Source organism: Frieseomelitta varia, unplaced genomic scaffold (genome assembly GCF_011392965.1).
Source record: "Frieseomelitta varia isolate USP_RPSP 00005682 unplaced genomic scaffold, Fvar_1.2 scaffold_454, whole genome shotgun sequence".
NCBI classification, from domain to species: Eukaryota; Metazoa; Arthropoda; class Insecta; order Hymenoptera; family Apidae; genus Frieseomelitta; species Frieseomelitta varia.
In genome coordinates, this window is record NW_025110206.1 from 130,770 (window position 1) to 156,317 (window position 25,548).

The window sequence follows — 25,548 nt, forward strand, 5'->3', positions numbered from 1 at the left end:
TTCCCTTGAAAAAAAAAAGGTATTACAATTTTGTGTTATAAAATTAAAAAAATACTCAAGTTTTATTCACTATTAAAGAACTGTTACATTCAAATAATATATTTCTTAATTTATAATTCTTCCCTAATTTTAGTGTTGCGTTTTAGTCTTACGGTTTTGTACAGTGGTGTCAATTCAATATTATTAAAGTTTCTTGGCCCCCCTCAACGCGGTAAATCCAGAATTTTGAATCTGAGCGAGTAGTGCGAACGCTACTACTTTAATAATAAAAAAAATATAGCTCTTAAAATTTTACTGCATAATATATTTCATGTCGGTTTAAAACTCTTAAAATGCGACTTGAGCCACTTTCAAAATAAACGGCTCGAATATACGTCGAAACGATAAATGGAACGAAACGATAATTGATTGTGATTCACCGTTTCAGAGAGGTTCCTTCATTCCGCACAAATGATGTCGCAGATCACGCCACTGGAGGTGGACATTCTCTTTCAACTGTGCGACCTCCTACATCAAACTGGGTGAGTATCTCCAATCCTGAGAGCGAGCCATCCTCCTCGGCACCGATTGATCACAGAAAGGTCACACGTGGAACGAGCCAAAACCGTGCGATCACGATGTTTTCCACGTTGGCCTGGTCAACGAGAAGCAATGTGTGCAATTGTGATGCAAGCAAACATCGTCATCATGCAAAAAAAAAAAAAAAAAAGAAAAAAGAAAAAGTATATTGCGCTTTGTGTACCCCCCTGGCAAAGGAAGGATGGAGATTATTCCCGCTGAATTGAATCATTTCTAAAACTCGCCTTCTCTCTATGCTTACCGAATAAGAAACTAAAAAATGCTTCCCACAATAATTATTATCCGATCTTCTGCAAGCGCCGATCGAAGTTCCCATGATTGAATACATTTGTTTACGTGTTTACGCTGCCTGGAACACAGATCTACGGAAGATGACGAGGCAGATTCGCGGCTTGGGTGCGTCTTTTATGCGATTACAAGAATAATCACGTGCTATAAATTCGTTCTAATTAATTGCATAATGCTGGCCTCGCGCGAAAGCAACGGGAATTCCTCTACAATACAGTACGGGAGGAACAAATGAATTTTCGAAAGATGAAAATTTAATTGCAAGACCGCGATTCTTTCTAGCTCGCAATCAGTGTTTCAGCGACGAGAATTGTTTCGCTTCTAAATTTCACGTTTCCTTCTAGAGCGATAATTCCCATTTCTTTTGCCAATGTATCTTGTATGTACATAAATCGACATATAATATTCACATTGTCTTCACCTACTTTCTTCAGCATTTATCTTAGGGCGATGGTATTTGTAAACGTTTGCACATCGTGGGCACTAACGATATTTCCATTTTGTCCAATTGTGTATGACAGACTTGAGGACACGTTTAAGGGTCTCACTTGTACTTGACAGGATCTACGTTTTTTTTTTTTTTAGTATCACTCGAGGCAGTGCCATCGACGTCCTTCTTACTATAATGACCATCCTAGAAATACCTTGCTCTTTTTTTTTCTATCTGTTCTTCTTTTTTCTTTCTTCTTTAAATCGGAAACAATCTCTTTCTTCCTTTCTCCCAAGTTCTTGTTTTTCTTAAAACTGCTTTATCCTCTCGGCCATGGCTATGAATCTACGTATTGAGCATGGATTTTCTCGGGTTTCAGGAAGATAGTGTACAGTGATCTCGTGGCTATTACACCCGAGCAGTATTTCAAGCAGATCACCAAACGTTTAGCCGAGATCAAGGCGGTGTCGGTAAGTGTGGCGACGGAAGATGGTCCCTCGAGACAATCAGCCCATCTCAGAATCGCGACAGTCTATTTGGAAAACAGTCCATGTTATTTGTCGCGCTAGCTTCATCGTTCAATAGTTCAGCGTTCTTGTTTCAGAGTCCTGACGAGCGTGGCGTGATCGTGCAGATACTCGAGAGCGGATACCGTTTTGTACTGGGATCCATCGGTGGTGGTAAGTTCGTACGTTTCCATCGTTCATTCACTCTCTTTGCAGCCGTGGAGATTTTTGGGATTCCAAAAAAAAAAAAAAAAAAAAAAAAAGAATTATTTGGAAAATATTGCTTTTTCGAAGTTGGGACGCCAACTCCCTCGGGAGTGGAGTCGAGTAATTGGAAATAAGAGAAACTAGATGGAGAATTTTCTTTAGCTGTCGGCGCTACAGCCGTCTACCCCATCGACTTGGTGAAGACGAGGATGCAGAACCAGAGAACCGGCTCATTGGTTGGGGAGCTGATGTATCGAAACAGCTTTGACTGCCTCCAAAAGGTTGGAATCGAAAAGTCTCGCTACGATACACTGTCTGCATTGTTAATTATGAAGTTGGTGTCCTGCGTTTGACAGGTGATCCGGCATGAAGGCTTCTTCGGCCTTTACCGAGGCCTGGTTCCTCAATTGATGGGCGTAGCACCGGAGAAGGCCATCAAGCTGACCGTCAACGATTTCGTCAGAGATAAGTTCATGGATAAAAACAGCAATCTGCCCCTTTACGGGGAGATTATAGCCGGCGGCTGTGTAAGTGATCCGTGAACGTCACTCGACCTTTCACTCCAATCGGCGGACGATCAATCGTCCCGTGATTCTAATTTTAATCCAGAATTTTCGTTTTCGTTTTGTCCTTTAGGCTGGAGCCTCTCAGGTAATATTTACGAATCCACTGGAAATTGTCAAGATCCGGTTGCAAGTTGCCGGAGAGATAGCAGGTGGAAGTAAAGTGAGAGCTTGGACCGTTGTAAAAGAGTTAGGCCTCTTCGGTTTGTACAAAGTGGGTACACGGCGAGTATAGTCTGCAATTTGAAATAGGTGTTTAACAAGAAAAGTTGAAGAATCTTTTTTTTTTTTTACGTTTTAGGGTGCAAGAGCTTGTTTCTTAAGGGATATCCCTTTCAGCGCAATTTACTTCCCAATGTACGCTCACACAAAGACACGGTTGGCGGACGAAGGAGGTTACAATACTCCGTTGTCGTTGCTGGTATCTGGTGCGATTGCCGGTGTTCCTGCAGCAGCGCTGGTCACTCCTGCAGACGTGATAAAGACCAGATTACAAGTACGATTTTTTTTTCCTTTTTTTGTTCATATTCATAGAGAAAGAGAAATTGTAGAATTGTATAAATTTGGTTGTATGTTGTATTAAATTGTTATGTTAATTTTTAGGTTGTAGCTAGACGAGGTCAAACAACGTACAGTGGATTATTAGATTGTGCGAAGAAAATTTACAAGGAGGAAGGCGTGAGGGCGTTCTGGAAAGGAGCTACAGGTATAAGATTCTACTTTGCGATTGTATTAGAATTGAGAGAACGTTTCGTAGTTCTAGCAGGGCGTGACATTTATTTTAAGTTGTACTTTGAGAAAGTTAGTAATACATTTTTGATTTGGTCGATTGCATGCGCGGGCGTCGGCCCTGCTGCATCGATCGACTATTCTTTCCCCCCAATATGACCTGGCGTCTTACTTCTAAGTGAGTACTTCTTTTTCTCTCTGCCTGCCAGTTATCGTGATTTTTCTTTTCTTTCTTTTTCAATTTCCCAACCAGCCACCATTCTTTTATTTCTTCTTTTTGAGCCATTTGTTTTTCTCTCGTGATTCTGTCTTTTACCAGGTTTATTTTTTTGTATGCAGAGTGGTCGTCAAATAAAAAAAAAAAAAAAAAAAAAAAAAAAAAAAAAAAAAAAAAAAAANAAAAAAAAAAAACAAAAAAGAAAGAAACATTGCATCGCACGGTTTCTCCTCACGTAACTTCATTTCTTATTTCATCTTTGCCCCATTGTCTGTTGATTTATGAAACTAATAATCACGTACATTGTCAATTCTAGTCCTAGGAGGGAGATTTTTCGAGTATTTTCAATGTTGAATCTGAAGATGTGTCCATTCATTGAAGGTCATAACATTCATGTTCACTTTTGGGATTCAAATCTTTATTCAGACAAAGAGTATGAACCAGTGTGTGAAAATGTCACGGGGATCAAGCGATTTCATTTAACTTGCCTTTCCACTTTACAGCACGAGTATTCAGATCATCGCCTCAATTCGGGGTCACCCTCTTCACCTATGAACTTTTGCAAAGGCTCTTCGTAGTTGATTTTGGAGGATCGTAAGTATAGTTTTTGATTATATTATTTACACTCTTGTCCATATCCGTTGACTTTTATTTACTCTCCACTCCGGTTAAGTCTCCTGTGCATGCAAATTATTAAAACATCATTTGGAACTCCTTATTCTTTTGGTAAGTACCTTTCCTTCAGAAATAAAAACTGTATATCCTGTATATCCAGTTTAACATCTCCGAACTTCCAGCGAATTCAAGCAGACACCAACAGAAAATCATCACCATCATCCTCGCAATAGTGTGTACCCTCTGTAATGACACGGAATATTTTTTTCAGCCGACCTACGGGATCGGAGCAAAAGGTGCCTGCAACAGGGGTGGCACAAGAGATCCGATCGACGAATCCAGACCACATAGGAGGGTATCAAATTGCCCTTCCGATCTTCACTGGAATTGAGACGAAATTTGGCCTCTGCCTACCCAGGTTCCAAGCGACCAGCCCTCAAAAGTAACGTCGCCAACCAGCTTCAGTTAGACGAATAAGCTTGTAGCGACCCCTACGTCATTGCAGAATTCCGTATCATGTCGTTCAAGACTCAGATTGAGAGGAACTAAGTGAAACGAGCTCTACGAGAACCCAAGGATCGGATAAAACGAGAACCCGTCGTCGATCGACCTGGCGAATTGCGCTTCTAAATCTAGACCTGGACTAAAGAAAGGAACACCATATAAAAGGACGTAGGATCTTAACTTAACGGCAAAGTGACGCGGATGTTGAACGCAAGATAGAACGAGAAGGAAGAACAACGGATATTCTTCCAAATTTATTTATGTTTGTTTAACTACGCATACGAGAGTAAAGGAAAGGTGTTTAGAAATACATAGTGAAGGCTAATCGGAGATTCGTTAGGTCTCTAAGTTCGGTTAACGTGTACTTGGGAATCATTGAAATGATGAGAGAGCAGCGTCAACGCGCACAATCTCGTCGGTGATAGTCTGTTCAATCACCAAAATCAAGATAAGCCGTGGGAGAATATCATACACAGGGTTTAGACAAGTTTAAACACGGACGGTTTAGCCTAAGACGTTGTTAAAACGAGTGCGGTCTCTTCACGCAAGCGCGAGGCTCGAATGGATTTAGCGATGCGAAGAAGCAGAGGAAGTTATATCTTCTTTGTCTACACTTTCTTTAGTCTACAGTTTCGTACTTTCCACGTTTTCACCCTTTGCACTCGATTATGAATAAGAGATAATTCGTCAAATTACACAGGCTTGCATTGCTTTCACATGATCTTTCCGAGAATGAAAACGAAGGAACTGATTGTTGCGCTCGCGGAAATTGCGCGAAGGGTGAAATCACGCGTCCCGACATGTTCAGTATCCGCCTTTTTCAGCGAGAGAAACCCTTCGGTTTGCGCTTCAAACCTTGCTTTAGCGCCGCTATATTATTTTTTCTACTTTTTATATCGTGGATCGAAGACGTATGTACTTGTTTGTACACGGTTCCGCGTGCCCCGGAGAGTTCACGCTATTTTTGTAGAGTTCTATTCGATTGTAGCGGAGGCAGAGACACCACGAAAGGGTTTCCGTTTTCCCTGCGAACGCCGACAAGTTTCAAAATCGCTTTACCGTTTCTCTCGATCCCTTTAGAGCTCTTTACAGAGCGCCAGGAGGGCTGCACGACTAGTTGATCTCTATTTTATCGGTCGAACGTATGCAGAGTCTGTGTCACGCTGTGTCGCCTGTTTTGTTTTTCTACTCTTCTTCTAGTCGCAACTGCCATTCGTTTTCTTTTTTTGTTTTTTTTTTCAAGTGTACGATGAAACAACGTTACGTAATAGTTATCGAGTCGATAATTGCAACCTTCGACGAGGAAGTTTCACTTTAATAATATTACTGTTAATTATTCTGTTCGTTCTATCGCACAGCGAGGTCAAGAGTCTACGCCGTTATGCGTTTCTTTCTTTTTACCGAGAACTAGTGGAAAATATCCTGACATGTTCTTATGTATCGTACGAGACTCCAACACCGTCAGGGATCACGTCGTATTTTGTCCTGTCCAAGATAATACTCTGACAGGTGCCAAGATTCTCGTGTGATATCAAAGACCGTTCTAGAATAATGTTTCTTCTCGCGAGACGTTCTCGTCTGCTTTGCGAAGCGATTCGACGCGGCCTCCAACGCGTTTACTGTGTTACCTATCGGAGATAAATCGAGTTCTATATGTAAGTAAGGATCTATCGAGGAGCGTTTTAAAACGACAAACGGAGGACTGGCTCCTTCGTCCGTAGTTACGTTCGAGGACCTCGAGCTATTTTATATCGCAGGCGCGCGGAACGAGAAAACTGTGTGAATTATTCAGTTGATCGTCCAAAATATCAAAGTAAGCTTAACGTGTTTCAACAAAAGGAAATACATTCTTTTTTTTTTTTTTTTCATTTCTTTCACGCAAATATCAACGGCGTCTTTGGTAATTTCGGACGATCGGATCGACCAATATATCGCGTTGATTTTTCGTCGAAAGGAAACCGAGAAAAAACGCTCCTTCCCGCAGTTCGATACATATTGTTTTAACGATACATGTCGGCTCGTACTTGCTGCAGAGGAAATCAAGTCACTTGGGACGAGCTTTCGACGCTTTTGATCGAACATTCCGAAGTGTGCGGGCACAGATTCGCGAAAGTAATATTTATACCATGCTTTTCAAGATCGTCTGAACTGTCATATCATCGTATTTCGATACATATATATATACACATACATACATACATATATATTCGGAAATTCTATAAATATTATTTTCAATCGTTTTGTCGGGAGAAGAAATTTTCGAAATATTCTAGTTTACGTAAATTTGCCATTCGTCGCTTTTTTTTTTGTGAGATTTATTTACGATTGGAATTGATTCAGGCGACATTCATCAGCGAAATGCGACTTAATTAAGTAGTTTTCACAGTATCGGCTATATTGCGTATTCCTTTTCATGTTCATGTCGTTGGTCGAAATCTCGGGCCAATTCCTACAAAAGCGAAGATGAAGGAAAGTTTGTCGGACCTCGATATAATACTTTAAGTCGAGTTTTTTTTTCCTTCACACAGTTTCTTCTTTTTCTTTCTTTTTTTGTCTGCGAATTCTTTTTTACAAAGTTTCTTCGGTTTCTACAAGTGGGACAGAGAACAGCTGTTCAAATAGCAAATGGTTTGCAAAGCGTGTTTACTTTCTCCCGGCGCAGCTTCACGGTAAACATAGTCTTCCTTTAAAACGGTAGCGTGTAAATTAAGTTCTGGAGTTCAACATTAGCCTATATTTATCTTAAATACCGAATCTACTTACGTACCTAATCTTAACTATCTATATCTAACATAGTGTTGACCAATTTAAACTCCAGAACTTACGTCGTAGCCTTGGTCATCTTGAAAGTGTTATACTGGAGGGTCCATGGACGTCCCAGTAGTGAGGTGGTTATTAATTGTTAAAAGCGTCAAAGTATTATCTTGCGAGCTGACAAGTTGTCAATATCAGATTCAAGTGATCGATATATTTTAATAACACTGAACCAAGCGACAGAAAATCATGGAACGAAGGGAGAAAAGACGCACGCTGTCTTCTTGACTAGAAAAAAGAAGAAAAAAAAAAGAGAAATGTATTTGTACTTTGATGTACCCCTTGATCGATGAAATTGGATCGTGTACATGAAAGGTGACATGAATGTAAAGATATCGTTTAGGGCAACTAAAACGCGGAAATGAATCGCTTTCTGGCCCGAAATATCAACTCGACTATCCTAATTCATAGTTCGATGTATATACATATGTTGCATATGTAATATAATTAGCCGATGTACATATGTACGTGTTGTGCACGTGGCACGCACAATTTGCAAATGCGAATACTGGAATGCAATTCAGTTACGCTCGACTCGACTAATCTACGGTCGGTAAAAAGGAAAATAAAAAAATATGCGGTCGGTAACAAGCTTAGCTGATAAATGATTGACGATCGATAACAAATTTTCGCTTGATAAATGAAAAGTTAAAGAGGATCAGCTTGATGTTCCAAGTGCCAAACAAATATTTTTAAAGCTACAACGTATTCGTTTTGTGGCACTTTGCGGATTATTTCATTGGCTAGTGATCTTCGAGTCGAAATGGATGGCTGTAGGAAAGTATTCGCAGGTGTTCGGGAGTATACAAAATAATAATAATATTAATAATAATAATTATAAAGTTCAGGAATCCGTCGTGTGCATTCGCAGCTCAATACACTTTGGTTTTTATACTGTCACACCGTCGAAACAATTTTTCTCGATATTTCTGCACTAATCTCTAATCATCGTTCTTAGTACAATTTTATCCCTTTATTATCGTTGTCGTCACAATTTGTAATGTTGCTATGAATATTTGTCAAGTTTAAGGAAAACCAAGAAACATTCATTGTCACACATACACACGCAATACACATGCATAAATACGCAGCGGATATGATTATCAAGCTTGTGATAGAGGAAAGAAAAGAACAGGTGGAATCAGACACGTGGTTCAAAGGAATTGAAAAATTTCTGCTCTTCATAAAAAGCATCCTAAACAAGTAAATAAAATTCCATTTCTTTTTCTTTTTTTTTGTTTTACTTCACATTTTATTTTTCAAGCCACATTGCCACATCGAAATTTTTCCGTTTCATTTTAGATGTTGAAATCCAGGGTTTCTTCAACCGGCCTAAAACGCGAAGACGGTTTGCTTTTGTTCACAGTGCGTTTCTGATGAGCACCTGTTCTTAGTTTCCGTCGGTACGATTCACGTTCTTTTCCAACGGAGATCGAAGTGTGAAATCGCGCCGGCAAGAGGCACAGACGGTCCAATGGTTGTTAAAATAAATATGATAAAATATTGAATCAACGATGGATATCGAAATTAAGCAGTAAACGAAAGGTTTGATGTTTCGATCTCTGTTCGCAGGCTTCGATATTTCACCTGTTACGACCACTCGTTAGCGGGAGACCTAACAATACAAAAAAAAGTAGCTACGCGATTGCACAAAAGATATAATACCAAGAGGGGGAATTAAATAAGTGAATTAGGATTAAAACGAACTAATGAAATTAAACGAAGAATTATCAAGTATATTATTCAAGTGAAACAGACACAAATAATTAAACTCGCTTCCATGATCGACCGTCTCATATCTCATATTCGGCGCACAGTCGAATCGTGTAATGATGAAGAAAAAAGGAAAAAGAAAAAAATAAGACAAAAAAAGAAAAAGAGGATATAAGGGATAATTTAACGAAACGATTATTATACGACGATGTAACTATCAAATATTATACACACTAGGTCTTTCTTGTCCCCCGTTGACGCAAATCGAATCGACGTTCTACTGATCTGTGATCATTGTCAGATTCTTGACGGTAAACCGGAAGGCCGATTAGTTAGACGATTTTGAATTCAATTCTTACGAACTATTCTCAGTCGTAATATCTTTGATAACTTAGGTTTACCTCACTGCAAAAGATTATATATATACATACAAATGTAAATCAAGAAAATGGAAAAGAATGGAAAAGAAGAAAGAAAGGAAATACCTAATTGTGAATAGCACTTAAGCTGTTGTGCGTATATTTTAAAATCAAAATAAATATTATTTAAAAGATATTACGCGTTGCTTCAGTGTCGTCAGTTTTGGAATCACGACGATATAAAAAGACCGCGACGCTGGAAGTCGGGTCTTGCCATTTTGAATTTGGAGGCTGTTGAAACGAGTCAGCTGCATGTTGCACAGTTGCCGCGAAAATTGAATTAAGTCGTGATTCTGGATGCTCGCGTTACACGCGTAATTTTCATTAATCCACGCGCCTGAGGTTTTTATCCCCATTTCTGCCACGCGAAAATTCTCTTGGAAACAAGGCTGGTCGTATTTAACTCGTGTCACGAGCGAATAGAGCTGTTAAAAGGAATTTCAACGGAACGCCAGTGCAGGCCGTTGTAATTTTAAATTCACTTGGACGCGGTCCGCTTCTTTAGGACGGGTCCTCGACAGTAAAACGACCTCATAAAACATCCAACTTTACGTCGTTTAGCCGAATACCAAAATATTCCTGGCATTTATGTTATTCTGCTCGCTAAACGTGGCCCTTGCAATACCACGAGCTTCCTCGGACTGGCTTCAAATTTACATTACGTTGCACGTTAAAGCATTTTGCTTGACACATTACTCTCTGGATTTACGTAAATTTTTATCATTTTTGTCCTTTCAGGGACCCTTTGCTCTTCGCAGGATTCAGAGACGTCAGATATTTAGCATTGGAGATTCTTAACTGAATCACATAACCTTAAACATCGGGAAATTAAAAAGAAAAATCCAGAAACGCTTGATATGATTAACCTCTTGCGTTGGCAATTGGTACGCGGACCATAACGAGTGACCGAACCGTATACAATAATTCGTCGCTTTCTTTTTATTTTGAACACGTCGGTATGACATCACTGGATAGAAGTTATTAAGAAGTAATAAACTTATCATTTGTTTTTCCTGGGTTACATTTAAATATACTTAAAACTGAGAAAATGTTATAATTTGGGACAAAGAATTCTCGACGTGCGTGGCACGTCATTCCAGCGTAAGAGGTTAAGCGATATTAGAGATTTTTAATTGAAATTTAATTGTAATCAAAGTGAATCACATAACCTTAAAAATCGGATTTCATTTCAAGGAACATTTCTCCCAGAAGACCTAGTTTCCTCGAGATTTTCAGTGTCATCGATGAACGAAAGTCGTGAAAGTGGAATCCACTTGTGGCGTCTTAATTAATTCGACTCTCGATTCCTTTGCTCCAGTTTGAATTCAACTTGATTGATCAGGTATGCATGCACGCGTTACTAGCAGACATTTATAGGGAAATTTGATCTTAGAGGGATAGGGATTTGCGCGTCAATCGCAAAATTGAACGATACGTATCGAGCTTGCGATGCAGTGGTCGAGGTTTCGATTGTATCGCGGCCGAGATCGAATTCATCATCGATTTCATTCTAATAACGGTTTAACGGTTTAACTTGCAAGACTGTGCGAGAAGACAGTGCTTCAGTTCGGCGAATCTCAGATTTCTCCGAATCAGACGATGATTTGGTTTGTAAATCAATTTGTAAATTGGATCGTTAACGTTAATACCTGTTATTCAATGTAATCACGTGGATTTACATAAGAGTGGATGACATTTCTTCAAAAGTTGATACAAGATGAGAGGACATCTTAGTTTGAAGTAATTAGTAGATAACGCGTGGTTTTAAGTATTTTACCCTTTTTATATTTTGTTTTATCACTCGTCTTAAGATAAATGTCATTTACATTTGTGTGATTTCACATAAATTAGGTGAATAACGGAGACGAGTAAATTTTTTATTTGTCCATTAATAAAATTTAAATTTAAATTAAATTAATATTTAAATTGTATTTATAGAACAATAATAGATCTTTACTGTGAAAATCTTCGTTCAATTTGGAAAAAATTCGTTGTAAGAAAATTCTCTCCCCACCACTCCTTTGCAGAATGGTACTGTAAATTCGTTATTTAATTTATTATTTATTATTCATTACATCAGTCCACGTTGAGTTGAAGGTGTATTTTTATTTTTCTAGAATGTTGGTGTTTTTTTATTTGGATCAGAGGAAAAAAGTAAGTAAATTGTCAACAATCCTGTTCTTCACTGGTGTCAAATAAAAATTTAAATATCACTTTATATTTATGCCGTATACGCGGCTGGTTTATGGCTGATTTGAATATTCGTTGGCGACAAAGACAGAAAATCTCCCCTAGTGCAGTACTCTAAACTCCTCTGAATCAACGAACGCGCATCCATTTGTCTAATTAGCATACGTTTAGACTAAAAGCAACTGAAAATTCGTTTTAGAGACGTGCTGTCTTCGTTGACAACGCCTCGAAAAGGTACACACACACATACATATATATATATATATATATATATGTTTCCATAACAGAATTTATTGTCGAATTGGTCTCATCAATATTTCTCATTCGAATCGAAAAGTGGACCAACTTTCTCTCGATCGCACATGTTAGTGAGTCGCCAATGAGTTTCTTCTCTCGTAACAAAATTCTCAAAAATGATACTGAGCAAATGGACAGTAAGAGAGAATGTTTCGAGGCCTCGTTCGTTTTCCATGGATCATTTATTTGGAGTTTCTCGGTGTCTTCGATTAATCTGATCCTTTTGTAGGATCAGAGCTTCGACTTGTGTATTTCACAATTAAGCAATGTTTGGTTTTCATGGTTGAGGAGCGATGCCCAGAGCCATTATCCTGCAGGGCTACCAACTGTTATTGCAGCAGCTTGCATAACATGCAATTCAAACACAACATACGCCAGTCACCAAGATGTTTTGTTAATGTTTCACGTGGTGTTCTGTTCCCTGCGTTTTGAATTATGCCATTAGACGTGCCATTGAGATTCCTAGAGGGCTCGTTGTTGACTTCCCCATCGTTTTAGAAAGTGGCTTTGAAACAGAGAAACTAGGACTTACGTTTCAATATATTATCACCATGGCAATAAATGTCTAGGCTGTATTTTCTTCAGTTCTGTTCTTATTAGAGGTAGAGAATGTTATTAGTTAAAGCAAAGCAAAGCAACTTAATGTTGCATTATTTTCAAAAAATAGAAATATTATTTTTATAGAAAAGTTTCCTTATATTCTGAATGCAATAAGGAAACTGAGGATCTTCTGGTAATTTAGAATCATAAAATGGAATGTACACTTGAATGATTTTTTTTTTGAAAAGCTTTTGTTATTCTTATATTTTTAATAGATGAATTTATTAAATGGCTATCTATGAATGTTTTTATCAAAATGATGAAATAACAAGGGACGAAGATCTTGACTAGTAGTTAATCCATATTTTTGATTATAAAATGCTTTATTGACTAGAAGTTTACGTTCTGCGTTTGAAATATATATATATATATATAAATTTTTTAACATACATCTAATATCAACAATAATTTTTTCACTTAGAATATTTAACTACATACGTTGTACAGGAAGTGAAACGTCTGTCATTCTATAGTCTATGCCAAAATATTGAACTACATAAGCACAAAATAGAGTAGCAAGTGCAGTAACATTTCTCGATACTGCATATATTATAATTTTCATGTTACGTTCTTACCTAAATCCAACCACTAATAAATATCAATGTATCTTGAACACGTTGCCCGATATAGAGAGAATCAACGTAGATTCCGTTTTGCTCAGGAACCATTTTTTTCTTTTTTGTTAGATCGGGATAAAACAATGCGAAAGGCCACAGACAATAAATCGAAAAGAATTGCAGAGGAAGCCTGCCGCTTGGATATCCGGGATTTCGCTGTCCCCGAATAAGGGAATTAAAGTTTATTGCGCGATTTTTGCGTTGGTATAATCCGCCACTTTATCTCGTCGCTGTGTTTTATTAAACGATAATTCCATACTCGATGCCCGCGTGGTTCCTCCTGTTCGATCTTCCTGTACAAATACAGTGAAACATTCGAACCAGAAAATTTGTTTGTTTCTCTCTCTGATGCATTTTATTTTCGTTCGATACTCCCTCGAAAAATTGTTTCCAGATGAAAAATAACGACAATATATTTCAGTAAGCATGTTGCACCAGTAAAGTATAAATTTCTCGTCAAATTAGAATAAAGGTAATTCTTCAGTATGTTTCACAACTGTAAAAGCAATGAAGTTTACGAAGTCATTTTAAATTCGAATATTTTTTCAGGTCAGGGGGAACCATCACCTTTTTTCTTTTTTTTCTTTTTTTGTTTGTTTGTTATGCGGACAATTAAACGGCTCGAAGCGAATTGAATTAATCTAGACAGCTTGGGAAAAAAAAGAACGATTCCAGTGCACGCGTTACAAAAAAAAAAAAAAAAAGAACAACCGTGCGTCGTATCTTTCTGTTCGCGTAAATATTTATAGCTGGCGTTTGCAGTTGCAGTCACGTAACGATCGCGATGCAAAATGCATAGGAAGTGTAGATATTAAATGAGGGGCAAAGTTGGTGGAATGGTACACAAGCCTCGTTCACGTAGGGATGTTCGGTTTCGACTTTGGGAAATGTTCAAATCCTATCACGATGATTACACTTTTCTAAACTGGGTGAAAAATAAAAATCGCCACGCAGTCGCTGTTTGATATTTTTCTAAAATTAGCGACGCATTACACGTTCAATTTTCCATCTCTCTGCCACTGTTGTCCCAGAGCAGGACATTAGGAGTAGATTAGGCTAACGACTTCTCATTTATTTCCATCAACAATTATAAACAAAACAACTATGGATCAGAGGATCAGAAAAATAATTCCAGAGAAAGATAAAAATAAAATACAAATTGTAAAATAACTAAAATAAATGATATTTCTATATTCATAGTTGTACAATTGTAAAAGATTAGCGATTAAAGATTTGAAACGACTTCATGTCTCAGGAACAGTCTTTTACAACTTGTACTTTGATTTTGTTATATATTTAATTGTATATATTTATTCGTACTAACATTGCAAACGCCAAAAAATAATTCCATTATGCAATGTGAAGTTTCAACAGCGTGAATTTGTGTTCTTTTTCTTTCACGTGTTGCGGTAAGACATTAATATTTACAGAATTCCATGCTCCGCGCACGTAATGTTATTTTGCCATGCCGCGAAGTTGCATTGCAAGCGAAGTCACAATAATTGTACTAAATATTAGTGAGACGCGAAACCTCCGTTCGGGGGTTTTCGAATATTTCACATACGAGTCCACCAATTAATTTTGCTTTAGGTAGCCGAAGAGATTTGCCAGCGAGATGATCGAATTTCAGCTTAAACGGGTATTTCAGCGCAAACTCGCGGAATGATAACCAGTGGTTAACCAACGCGGAACGATTAATAGGTACTAACTTACACTACAATAACTTTTCTATAAAATTTCATCTCTATAATCACGGACTATCTTTCAGAGACTAGAATAGTGAAGCGAATCAGATAGAAACGGTCTATCGATCAGCTTTGACGTGTGTGTTCCTTGATAAGCCAATTGTATCATTTTGTGCATCGCTGTCCAGTGATGAAAATCGTCAACCGTAGCTGCACAGTGCTCCCAGGTAATAGTAGTGTTCTCCAGCTAAAAAAATGTAAAAACGTAGAGATGTTTGCAAACGTCCTGGTAAATATTTTAAAACCACTTGCTATTAAACAGTAGTAGTTATTCATTGAACTTGTTAAGTATTGTACTGAATAAATTTTAAACACTATGATTATAATTGTTCAGTTATAATTAAATAGTGAAATATGATTATATCATGATCAACAAATTTCAAATATTATGACTATATTGAATACATTCTTAATTTAAGTTATGTTAATATTTGTGATGGATGTTATAGATAATTCACATGTCCGTCTATCAAGAAATTTAATTAGTTTATTTAATTTAGTTTTCATCTAACTATTTTGTGTCGTAAAAGAACAATTATGTTTTAGTAAAATTGTACAAGCTATTTGAATACATTTTGATGTATTCAAATAGCTTGTTTCAGACAAAAATTGGCTTATAGTATATTATAATGTACATGTATAGTATATAGCATAGTATGCTATTTGTATATCTTTGATTAATATATACTATATATTATATTATGTAGTTATATCATATACATATATACTATATTATGCATATAATAGTATAGTAGTGTATATTATATAATAATCATGTATTATATATATTATATTATATTATATTTGATAATATATACTATATATTGCGCATATCTTTGATTTACTATGAGCTACGACAGGATTTTTACAACCACGACGTTTGCAAATTGATGTTAAAATTCATTGTCGTTTCTTTTGTGCTGGAATTAATCTCAATAACTGGACACAATTATTACATGAAACTCACAACAAAGGCCCGCGTATCGATTTGAATAAACCATTCCGTAATTGCCACAGGCAGGCCGCCCCGATTGATACGGTTCAAAGCCGAGTACGTTCCCGCTGCAAATGTAAAATAAAAAACGCTAAAACGTGTGATTCGTCGTTTAAAAATTGTTAAAATAATTACATGTTATTAAAAAAGAAAGAATTACTATTATTAAAATTACAGGTAGTATAAAAATATAGAAGAATTATAGCAGAGAATTATAGAAAGTTGTAATTTTGGAAACGTGTAGAGAATTATAACTTGTAGAAATATAGTTGTAGAAAATTGTGGAAGATTATAGAGAATTATGGAGGCTTATAGAGAATTATGGGTTATAGTTGCACAGGCTTGTAAAGAACGTTCACTGTAATTATATGGATTTTTTACAATTATTGTGGGCTAGAAAACGTTGTTTAATATCGTTAAAATTACAGATAGTATAAAAATATAGAAGAATTATATAGTAGAAAATTATAGAAAATTATAGAAAATTATAATTTTGGAAACATATAAAGAATTATAAGTTATAGAAATATAGTTGTAGAAAATTATGAAAGATTATAATTATGGAGACTTATAGAGAATTATGGGTTATAGTTGCACAGGCTTGTAAAGAACTTTCACTATAACTATAATGGATTTTTTACTATTATTGTGGGCTATCTAGAAAACGTTATTTAAATTTTAGGGACGCCTAGAAAATTATAATTGTGGAGACTTTTAGGTTGTACAATAGTTGTAATGATTTGTAGAAAATTAATTATAGAGGCCCACAGAAAATTATAGAAAGTTATAATACAGGTGATTTTAAATTCCACAATTGTGGAGGAGGATTATAATTAATAAATCACAGTTGTAAACAATTATAAAGTATTATTAGTAGGTAATTGAAAGTAATCATTTTTTATAAATTATCAAAATAGGAGGCTTACACTTGCCAGAGCTTTATTCCTTTACGAAAAAATATCCATAATATCTTTCTTGTTGCTATTTTCATAAATTATTAACAATTTCGGTTTCTAAGCTTTATTCGAGAAAAAAGTTCTCCAAAAATTTCAGAGGACTAAAGAGAATTTGTTCGCGTGTCGATCGACGAAAATTCAAGCGTTTCAGGAATATGTATTGAGGGTTTTCTTCTTCTTTTTCTTTTTTTTCTCCTAAAAATTCAATCGAACCACGGATTCGTGAAAATTGCGGATTCGAGGAAGCCTTTTCATAGTGGGTAAAAAGGCGGCACCAGGCGTGTTCAATTTGTTGACAGTAATAAGCTGCCGATCGACAGGAAATACTCGAGAAGCAAGGAAATTTATGGTAGAATTCAATACGCGTCGCGTTTCGTTTGAAAGCCTTCGACTTCTCCACGAGGGGAGAATATCGAGGCCACCGATTTTCATCCCTCTTTCCAACTTCCTCGATTAAAAACTGACACAACGCGAGCACGATCCTTATCAATTTTTCTTCCTTTTCTCGTCAGATCAGAAATAAGCAAACGAACATTCCTCTGACAGATCCCGATAATTTTCCAACAAAATATTCGTCGTATTATATAGTTTCTATAATTGTCAACTTATCAATTTTATAATCTGGTCAATGAATGAAGATCATTCATCATTTTCATCATTCGTTTTTTTCGATAAAATCGAAGATCCTGAATGTAGTTGAACGATAAATTTGATCGATTATGAAAGTGTACATAATAATCTATACAATTCTCTCTTTAGTTTCGTCACACTGTTTCGATTTTTCACAATGCAAAGCTAATAACGTGTCCTTTAAAAATTCAAATGAAAAGTACGAAGCATTTGCTCGTCAATTAACTCTTACACGTTATTTTAATTCTATTGCTTTTATAATAAATATTCTCTACTGACAAATGATAAAACAATGAGAGGATAATAAAATGATGTGAATAATAATATATTAACAGTTGATAAATTTACGAAATTTTACAATTTTGCTAGAAGCGTGTAAAATCTCGAAAAGTGGCATTGTTTTAAATTAGATGATAAATTATTAATCTTCGAGTGACGAATCAACTTTCACACGTTACTTTAATTCTATTGCTTTCACAATAAATATTCTCTAGTGACAAATGATAAAACAATGTTAGGATAATAAAATGATGTGAACGATAATATATTAACAGTTGATAAATTTACGAAATTTTACAATTTCGCTAGAAGCGTGCAAAATCTCGAAAAGTGGCATTGTTTTAAGTTAGATGACAAATTATTAATCTTCGAGTGGAGTCGTTTATGACGACATTTCGATATTTAATATGAACAGATAAATTTGAACGCAAGTATAACAAATAAATCGTCGATATTTCAAACTGTCATAACAAAAAGTCAGAGAGAAAAAAAAAAAAAAAAAGAAAGGAAACAAATCGCACTGATATCATTTTAAAACGCGAGGCTCCACGTTGACAGTTACGAGTTCGTTTTTTTCTCAATTATGTTTCTACGTATTATGTAGGTGTTTTAAATCATTGTTAAAACTCGAACGTTCTCTAAAATAAACGAATTTTCTTCACGGGGGTGGTCAGATCCACGGTTTTCGAGATCGACACTCTCTCTTTCCAACGACCTCTCGACAAAACTTTCTGTGTATGATTTTTTTTTTCCTTTGATTTTATCGAAGATCGGACGTTTCGAATTTCTCGGATTCAACGATAACGTTCACAATAAAACGGTAAATTCTGTAAGGTCACCGCGAGCTGAAAATTTCGACAGGATTATTATGGAAAACGTCCGTTTTGAATCCGTGGACTCTCTGGATCTTTATTGTGTAATTTAAAATTTTTTAAATCACCGATTCCTCTGGAAAAAAAAAAAGAACAACATTGAAAGAACGTTCGTGTGTCTGGCGGCTCGGAACCGAACGTTTGATTCCACAGACGAAATATTTTGCTTCGTGTGTCGCCTTGTATATTTACATTGTTTTTCTGTACTTTCTTAAGCTTATATCCCGTGCCGTGAGAGAGCAATTATCGAACTCGTAATAGTCGTACGCTCGTCGTGTACGAGTTTAGTCTTCATTCGTTATTCGCGAGAGTGGCAACGATGTTCAGCAAGAAGTGTGATAGCAAGTGATGATCAGTGGACGAGGACAGGTAAAATGTTGCAACATTAGTACGTCGAGTCGCGAAATTATCCCTCCGTCGAAAGTGATAGCGTTAGGAAAAAATATTAACTATTAAAATATTAAATATTAAAAAAAAAAAAATGAAATTAAACGATTGTGAAGATTGTGAGAACTGAAATGCATCATTGTTTTCGAATTCTCGAAAGAACGGAAGTGGTTCTGTTCGAATATTCTGCCAAATTTTTGAGAAATTTATATATATATATATATATATATAGAGAGAATTGTAATGCATTATTATATATAGAGAAAGAATACAAAATTCACAGAGGATGGTGTTTATCATAACGCAGTTATTTTTTTATATCGTGATTAGGATGCGGATTTTGTGAGTTAAATTTTATGAACGTCACAGATAGAGCTTTTTCTATCTACTATATGTGCTATGTACATATTTTTTTAATATATATACATATATATATATATATTATAATGTGTAACATATTATATATCTACTATACATTATATTATATAATAGTATATAAATAAATATATTATTATACTATACATTATATTATATTATAGTATATAAATAAATATATTATTATACATATTTATCATAATATACTTTACCTTATAAATATTTTGTATAGTTTATTTCTGTATTAAAAATCTATATTATACACATTTTTGTATCTCCCAATTTTCTATAAACGAGCAAGGTCCGCATTCTAATTGTAACGTGCTTAAGTCCTATTTTTATGCAAATTTTTTATGTTTTCATCCAATAATCGTATGTTCAAATCCAACTGGAATTTAAGCAGCTTATAATTACATTGCAATACGCCTCGATTCCAATTGGTATTTAGAATAATAATAGAATAATATCAGAATAATATTTAGAATAATAATAGAATAATATTAGAATTATAATAGAATTTAATAGAATAATATTTAATAGAATAATAATAGAATAATATTTAGAATAATAATAGAATTTAAAAATCCATTGCTAACTAATTTTCGACGAAGGTTACTTTCTTTTTTTTGTAAAACTAGCCAATTTTCGTTCCTTTCTACGATGCAACGCTTGCTTCTGCCATCGGAATATATCGCTACGTAAAAAAATTGAAATATTGGGTTAGTTTTCGTTATTGGAGTGTCGAAATAAAAATTCCGAAATGGCCATCTTCTTCGAATAGAAGCGGAATGGTTCGTGAAATCTCATTAGCGTAGATCAAAAAAGAAAAAAAAAAAAAAAAAAAAAAAAAATGGTAAAAAATATTTGTGACGTTTCCAGCAAGAGCTAGTTTCGACAAAGATCATTTTTGTGATAGCGCCGCAAGTGAATTTTCATTCGACAATGCGCGACGATATATATAGATTGCTCTTTCATGAGATTACTTTCATCACGTTATACCTCTTGCTTTTACCACCAGTATATATACACTGTACATTGGATTAGAAGTGATTTCAGTGAAACTGAAAACTTCTCGATTGATTTCGACTGAAATGCTGTACGTGTGAGCGTTTCAAGCGATAATAATTGAAATATATACCTTTAGTATGCGGATATTGATTTTGATCTCCGATTAATATTTAAAGGATTAAACGTACGTTCGTTTGATAACATTTTCCTCGATACGTTACGTAATTATAAATTGTCAACTGCTCAAGGAGCGTTGCGAATTAACTGTTTGAAATAATAATCTCGATCGTTTCAGTTCGAACAGTTTCGAGTAATATCTTCTTGCCGACTGTAATTTTTCACTTGTCGAACAATAAATGGTATTTATTTAATAATTTGATATGAAAATATTTATTTAATATTAAATATAAAAATTTTATTTTGTTTGTTTCAAGAATAACTATATTGATTTCAGGATTGATAGCTAATTTTGAAATAGATTTAAAAAAAAATTATTGCTTTCTCTACTTTATCTCTGGCCAGTTTAAACTGCGAGAAGAAGTATTAAAAAGTCCTTCAATTGACGGTTTTTTAAAATATATTCGGTTATTTGCCTTCGATAGTGTTTTCAAACAAGAAATCAGACGTGGCTTTGACCTGCAAAACTAAACAATCTAGACAATCGTCGTATGTTATCTTATTTTTTTTTTTTTTTTTTTTTGGACATTGTTAAATATGTGTCCTGATCTTTCAAATATCGTGAACAATCATTTCACGTCTGACGGGTGAAATATTTATTTCAAATAATTATTTCGATATAATGATCTCTCAAACTGGCTATAACAATTGATAACTTCAAGTATATTTCAAAAATATTTGGAAAAATTCATTTCAATTTTATTTATATTGATATTTTTCATTTATAACATTATTTTAAAATTATTCATAATTTTATTTGTAAATAATAGTTTTATTCATAACAATTCAACGTGTGAATAGTATTGGACTTTAATTTATAAATAGTTTACATATATACATATATTGAAGTTATTTGAAATATTAATGTTGATCAATATTGATTCGATTAGAATTGTATTTTTTCGATATTGAACGTTACACGATTCGTGTAATTAAATAATTTTATATATACATATATATATATATACACATACTTACATGTATATATATATATACTTACATGCGCGTATGTCTATATATATATATATTACAATTATATTACAGTATACAATTGTACATAATATACGTAATATATAAACTGTATGTACATAATTTATGTGTGCAACATACATATTACATACAATTCAGAATTAATCATCAGTATCTCAAACGATATACTTCACTCAATAAAGAGGGATAAATAATTATTTCAAACGCCACTTTATACCCAGCATAGTGCTGTAACAGTGATCTTCAATTTGATCTTCAGTTTCCTCGAAATAATAATCTTTTCTTCCTTTCTTTTTTTTTTTTGAAAATTGACGCGACGAGTCGAGTCGAATGAAATCGAATGGTGAAAGGGTTAGGGTGGAAATGGGATTCTCACCTGGGCCCGTAGTTGCAGACGTAGTTCTTGGTGTAGCCTTGGGCAGGATCGTAATAGAAGGAGTAGCCGCAGCCCACGAGGTATGTGTCACTCCAGACGAGCTGCAAGTAATTTAAAACCTTCTTCATCCCTTTGCATACTCGAGATTTCTTGCCTAAGGTCCTCGGCGGAACCTCTTTCAGGCGAAATTTCTCGAATGCCACCGCCTTTGTGTATACCACTACATAGTACTTTCAATCTCATGGATTATTACTTACCGAATGCCGTAGCAAATGTCACACGCTTTAAAATGTTTTACACGTGTCTGTGTATCATATTAATTGACAGATAGTGAAATATATGCTAATGAACATTAAATTAAATAAGTAACAATATATTTAGTTACAGCGTTATATAGTAATATGTTAATACTATATTGATGTAATATTAATAGAGTACTATATAATATTAAATAAATTTTATAATATAACATTTGATTTTGTTTTTACTCGCATATTTCACTATCTGTCCATATACTATATTAATATAGTATTATATAGTAACATTACTCGTTATATTAGTACTAGTAAGCAATTATTATCGTTACATAATAGCAAGCAGTTATTACTCATTTAATTTAGTTTTTACTCACATATTTCACTATCTGTCCATATACTATATTAATATAATATCATATAGTACTATATTAATATAGCATTATATAGTAACACTACTCGTTATATTAGTATTAGTAAGCAATTATTATCGTTATATAATAGCAAGCAGTTATTACACTCATTTAATTTAGTTTTTACTCACATATTTCACTATCTGTCCATATACTGTATTAATATAGTATTATATAGTACTATATTAATATATAGCATTATATAGTAACATTACTCGTTATATTAGTACTAGTAAGCAATTATTATCGTTACATAATAGCAAGCAGGTATTACACTCATTTAATTTAGTTTTTACTCACATATTTCACTATCTGTCCATATACTATATTAATATAGTATTATATAGTAACATTACTCGTTATATTAGTATTAGTAAGCAGTTATTATCGTTACATAATAGCAAGCAATTATTTATCATTTATTAATAAATTAACGAATAATAAACAGTATAGCTACAAGTTTCCCCCTCATTTATATATTTATGAGAAAGACTGCATAAATTTACAGAATAATATACAAAAAAAACTGTGTGAAACATCGAAAAACTGTGATACTCGTGTTACGGTATTCAATAAGTTATTCCCCGAAAAACTGTGATACTCGTGTTACGGTATTCAATAAGTTATTCCCCGTCGTATGGTTGTATTTTTTAAATTATATTCATAGAAACGTACATTTGCTTCATTCGTGAGTTAAGTTGTACTATATCGTTCTTCCAATTTGTTCTTCACTGACGTCTCCATTTAGAAAAGACGTACTACAATGAACTTTCATCTATTATTTTTAAATGTTCCTCGGCGAGTTGCCGGATTGGTGAATTCTAAAATTGTAAAATCGGCGTTCTATCATCGCGATCGATCGGCAGACGATCTGGAAATATCTTGGAAATTCTCCTGCGTTTGACGTCAGTTAATTTCACTTTCGATAATCGTTCCTAGGGCAATGATTCTTAATCATTTCGAAAATCACGAAAGTGCACTTTTTGACTTTTCGCAAGAAAAATTTGCGAAATACCGAGATCACTAACGCTATGAATTTGATAGTAATAAGAATAAGTATGTTGGGTTAATTCAAACAGACGTGTTTGATGGATGATTTCACACACATATAACACTAGAGACAACATGATCAAAACGACCAATTTTTGTCTGAAATTTTATATTTCTCAATGTTGTATTTTATAATTCTATTATTTATGAAACACTGTATTTTTAGAGATTATGATCGATCGCGATGAATAGAACGCCTATTTTGCAATTTTAGAATTCACCAATCCGGCAACTCACCGAGGAACTTTTAAAAATAATAGGTGAAAGTTCATTGTAGCACGTCTTTTCTAAATGGAGACGTCAGTGAAGAACATATGATGTTTTGTAACATATATAAATGAAAGCTCGCGTGATTTATTGCTGAATGAAGCTCCTCTATCTTTTTTATTTTAACGCCTTTGATAATTTTCTTACAATACACATATAGATAAATTATTTTTAGCAATGATTTCAAACGAAAATTCGTGAAAAAATTATTTTAGTACAGTGTTCCTGAAATAATAAAGAAAGACACGGCTGTGTCTTTCATTGTAATTTCAGAAACATTGTGCTGAAATAATTTTTTCACGAAGGTTCTTAAAAGTCAATCTCAATTTTCGCGAATTAACGTTTAAAAAATTCTCAAAATGACCAATTTCGTAATTTTTTAGAGTAGCCCCGCTAAAATTTGCAATGTTACAATGATTTTCGTGAACTTTCGTATGAAAGTTTGCTCTATTGTATCACAAACTCTAATTTCTCTAACGTCTCGCGGTGCCAGTGTTAACGAAATCTCTCGCGTTTCTCAGTTTCTAAAAAGTCTCGAAGAAAAAAATCGGGGAAATCGGCGGAGGAAAGAAAAACCCGAGCCCAAGAATGTATTAAGAATCATTGGCCCTGCATTTGCTCGTCGATATCACGACGCAGTGATCTTTCGCGAACGAGTCGAAGAGATTGGAGCATGTATCTAGCAACTGAGAGGATTATCAACCTGTGTGTAATGGCCGGTGGTTTCACTGTAGCCAGCGCGATAGTGTTGCACCTCGTTGAACCAGCTGTAAATACTCTGACGCCAGTTTGGCCGTTCGTCGGAGGATCCCGCGGGCCTCGTCCATGTTCGAGCCATATTTTGTCCCACTGGGAACCTTCCTGTACATCGATCGTCGTTAAACATGATCGATAGTCTGTTTTGACGTAGAACGACAGAGGATCGTACTTCCAGCCGATTAACGGCTGATGCGTAGATCGGGGCTATTCGAGTCTCATGTATGAAACAAACTTTTTCAGTCAACGATGATGATGATAGGAGGTGAACGAAATTTTTATTGGATTCTAACGTCTCTCTGAATCAGTGTTCTGATGTAAATCAGATACGTTATATCGTTATGGGCTGTTTGCGGATGTTTTTGAATATTTATGAGAGTTATATGAAATATCTGAACGTTTTGTTTTAACACTGTAGTGAGAGTATGTAATGTGCTATCGTGGTGACATTGGCCAAGTTTACAGATGTATATAGAAATTACAAAATGTTTAATACAAGTGTATTTATGTAATGGAACTATATATGTGTCAAATTATAGCAAAGATATCACAAATTTAATATATAGTAATTTAATTCAATGTAATATATTTATATCTTAAATTTATTAAATTAATGCTGAGTGTGAGATTTATGTTTATATATAATAATAATATTACAAAATAATTTTATATATATTATTGTATTATTGTATATTTAGAAAATTTGGAGCTGGGAAATTGCAGTGAAATAT

The 25,548-nt window shown here is 34.7% G+C and overlaps 2 protein-coding genes and 2 long non-coding RNA genes across 14 annotated transcripts in view; 2 read left to right on the forward strand and 2 right to left on the reverse strand.

Annotated features, from left to right (window-relative positions):
• LOC122532394 (calcium-binding mitochondrial carrier protein Aralar1) overlaps positions 1–9,316 on the forward strand; it is a 25,057-nt gene extending 15,741 nt beyond the window's left edge. For 7 of the 11 annotated variants that reach the window (XM_043661137.1, XM_043661141.1, XM_043661145.1 and 4 more), the window contains 13 exons: positions 428–521; positions 940–975; positions 1,677–1,767; positions 1,902–1,977; positions 2,173–2,291; positions 2,367–2,537; positions 2,647–2,787; positions 2,875–3,069; positions 3,177–3,279; positions 3,460–3,480; positions 4,023–4,113; positions 4,406–4,576; positions 4,640–9,316. In XM_043661137.1, the coding sequence (XP_043517072.1) occupies positions 428–521; positions 940–975; positions 1,677–1,767; positions 1,902–1,977; positions 2,173–2,291; positions 2,367–2,537; positions 2,647–2,787; positions 2,875–3,069; positions 3,177–3,279; positions 3,460–3,480; positions 4,023–4,113; positions 4,406–4,576; positions 4,640–4,673 (1,343 nt within the window). In that variant the 3' untranslated portion in view covers positions 4,674–9,316. The remainder of the gene's footprint in view (positions 1–427; positions 522–939; positions 976–1,676; positions 1,768–1,901; positions 1,978–2,172; positions 2,292–2,366; positions 2,538–2,646; positions 2,788–2,874; positions 3,070–3,176; positions 3,280–3,459; positions 3,481–4,022; positions 4,114–4,405; positions 4,577–4,639) is intronic. The other 4 variants (XR_006307497.1, XM_043661138.1, XM_043661139.1 and 1 more) reach the window with 4 other exon arrangements.
• LOC122532404 lies at positions 7,159–10,971 on the reverse strand. The gene is made up of 2 exons (XR_006307499.1): positions 10,749–10,971; positions 7,159–10,396 (listed from the first exon to the last, which is right to left on the reverse strand). It is a non-coding gene; the product is annotated as an uncharacterized LOC122532404 (long non-coding RNA).
• Positions 10,846–15,178, forward strand: LOC122532408. The gene is made up of 3 exons (XR_006307503.1): positions 10,846–10,926; positions 14,879–14,989; positions 15,057–15,178. It is a non-coding gene; the product is annotated as an uncharacterized LOC122532408 (long non-coding RNA).
• The window catches only part of LOC122532401 (venom allergen 5-like), a 26,780-nt gene continuing 16,277 nt past the window's right edge, over positions 15,046–25,548 (reverse strand). The window contains exons 4-7 of the mRNA XM_043661157.1: positions 24,765–24,922; positions 22,078–22,178; positions 16,001–16,095; positions 15,046–15,220 (exon numbers count right to left, since the gene is read on the reverse strand). Coding sequence (XP_043517092.1) covers positions 15,174–15,220; positions 16,001–16,095; positions 22,078–22,178; positions 24,765–24,922 — 401 coding nt within the window. The 3' untranslated portion in view covers positions 15,046–15,173. The remainder of the gene's footprint in view (positions 15,221–16,000; positions 16,096–22,077; positions 22,179–24,764; positions 24,923–25,548) is intronic.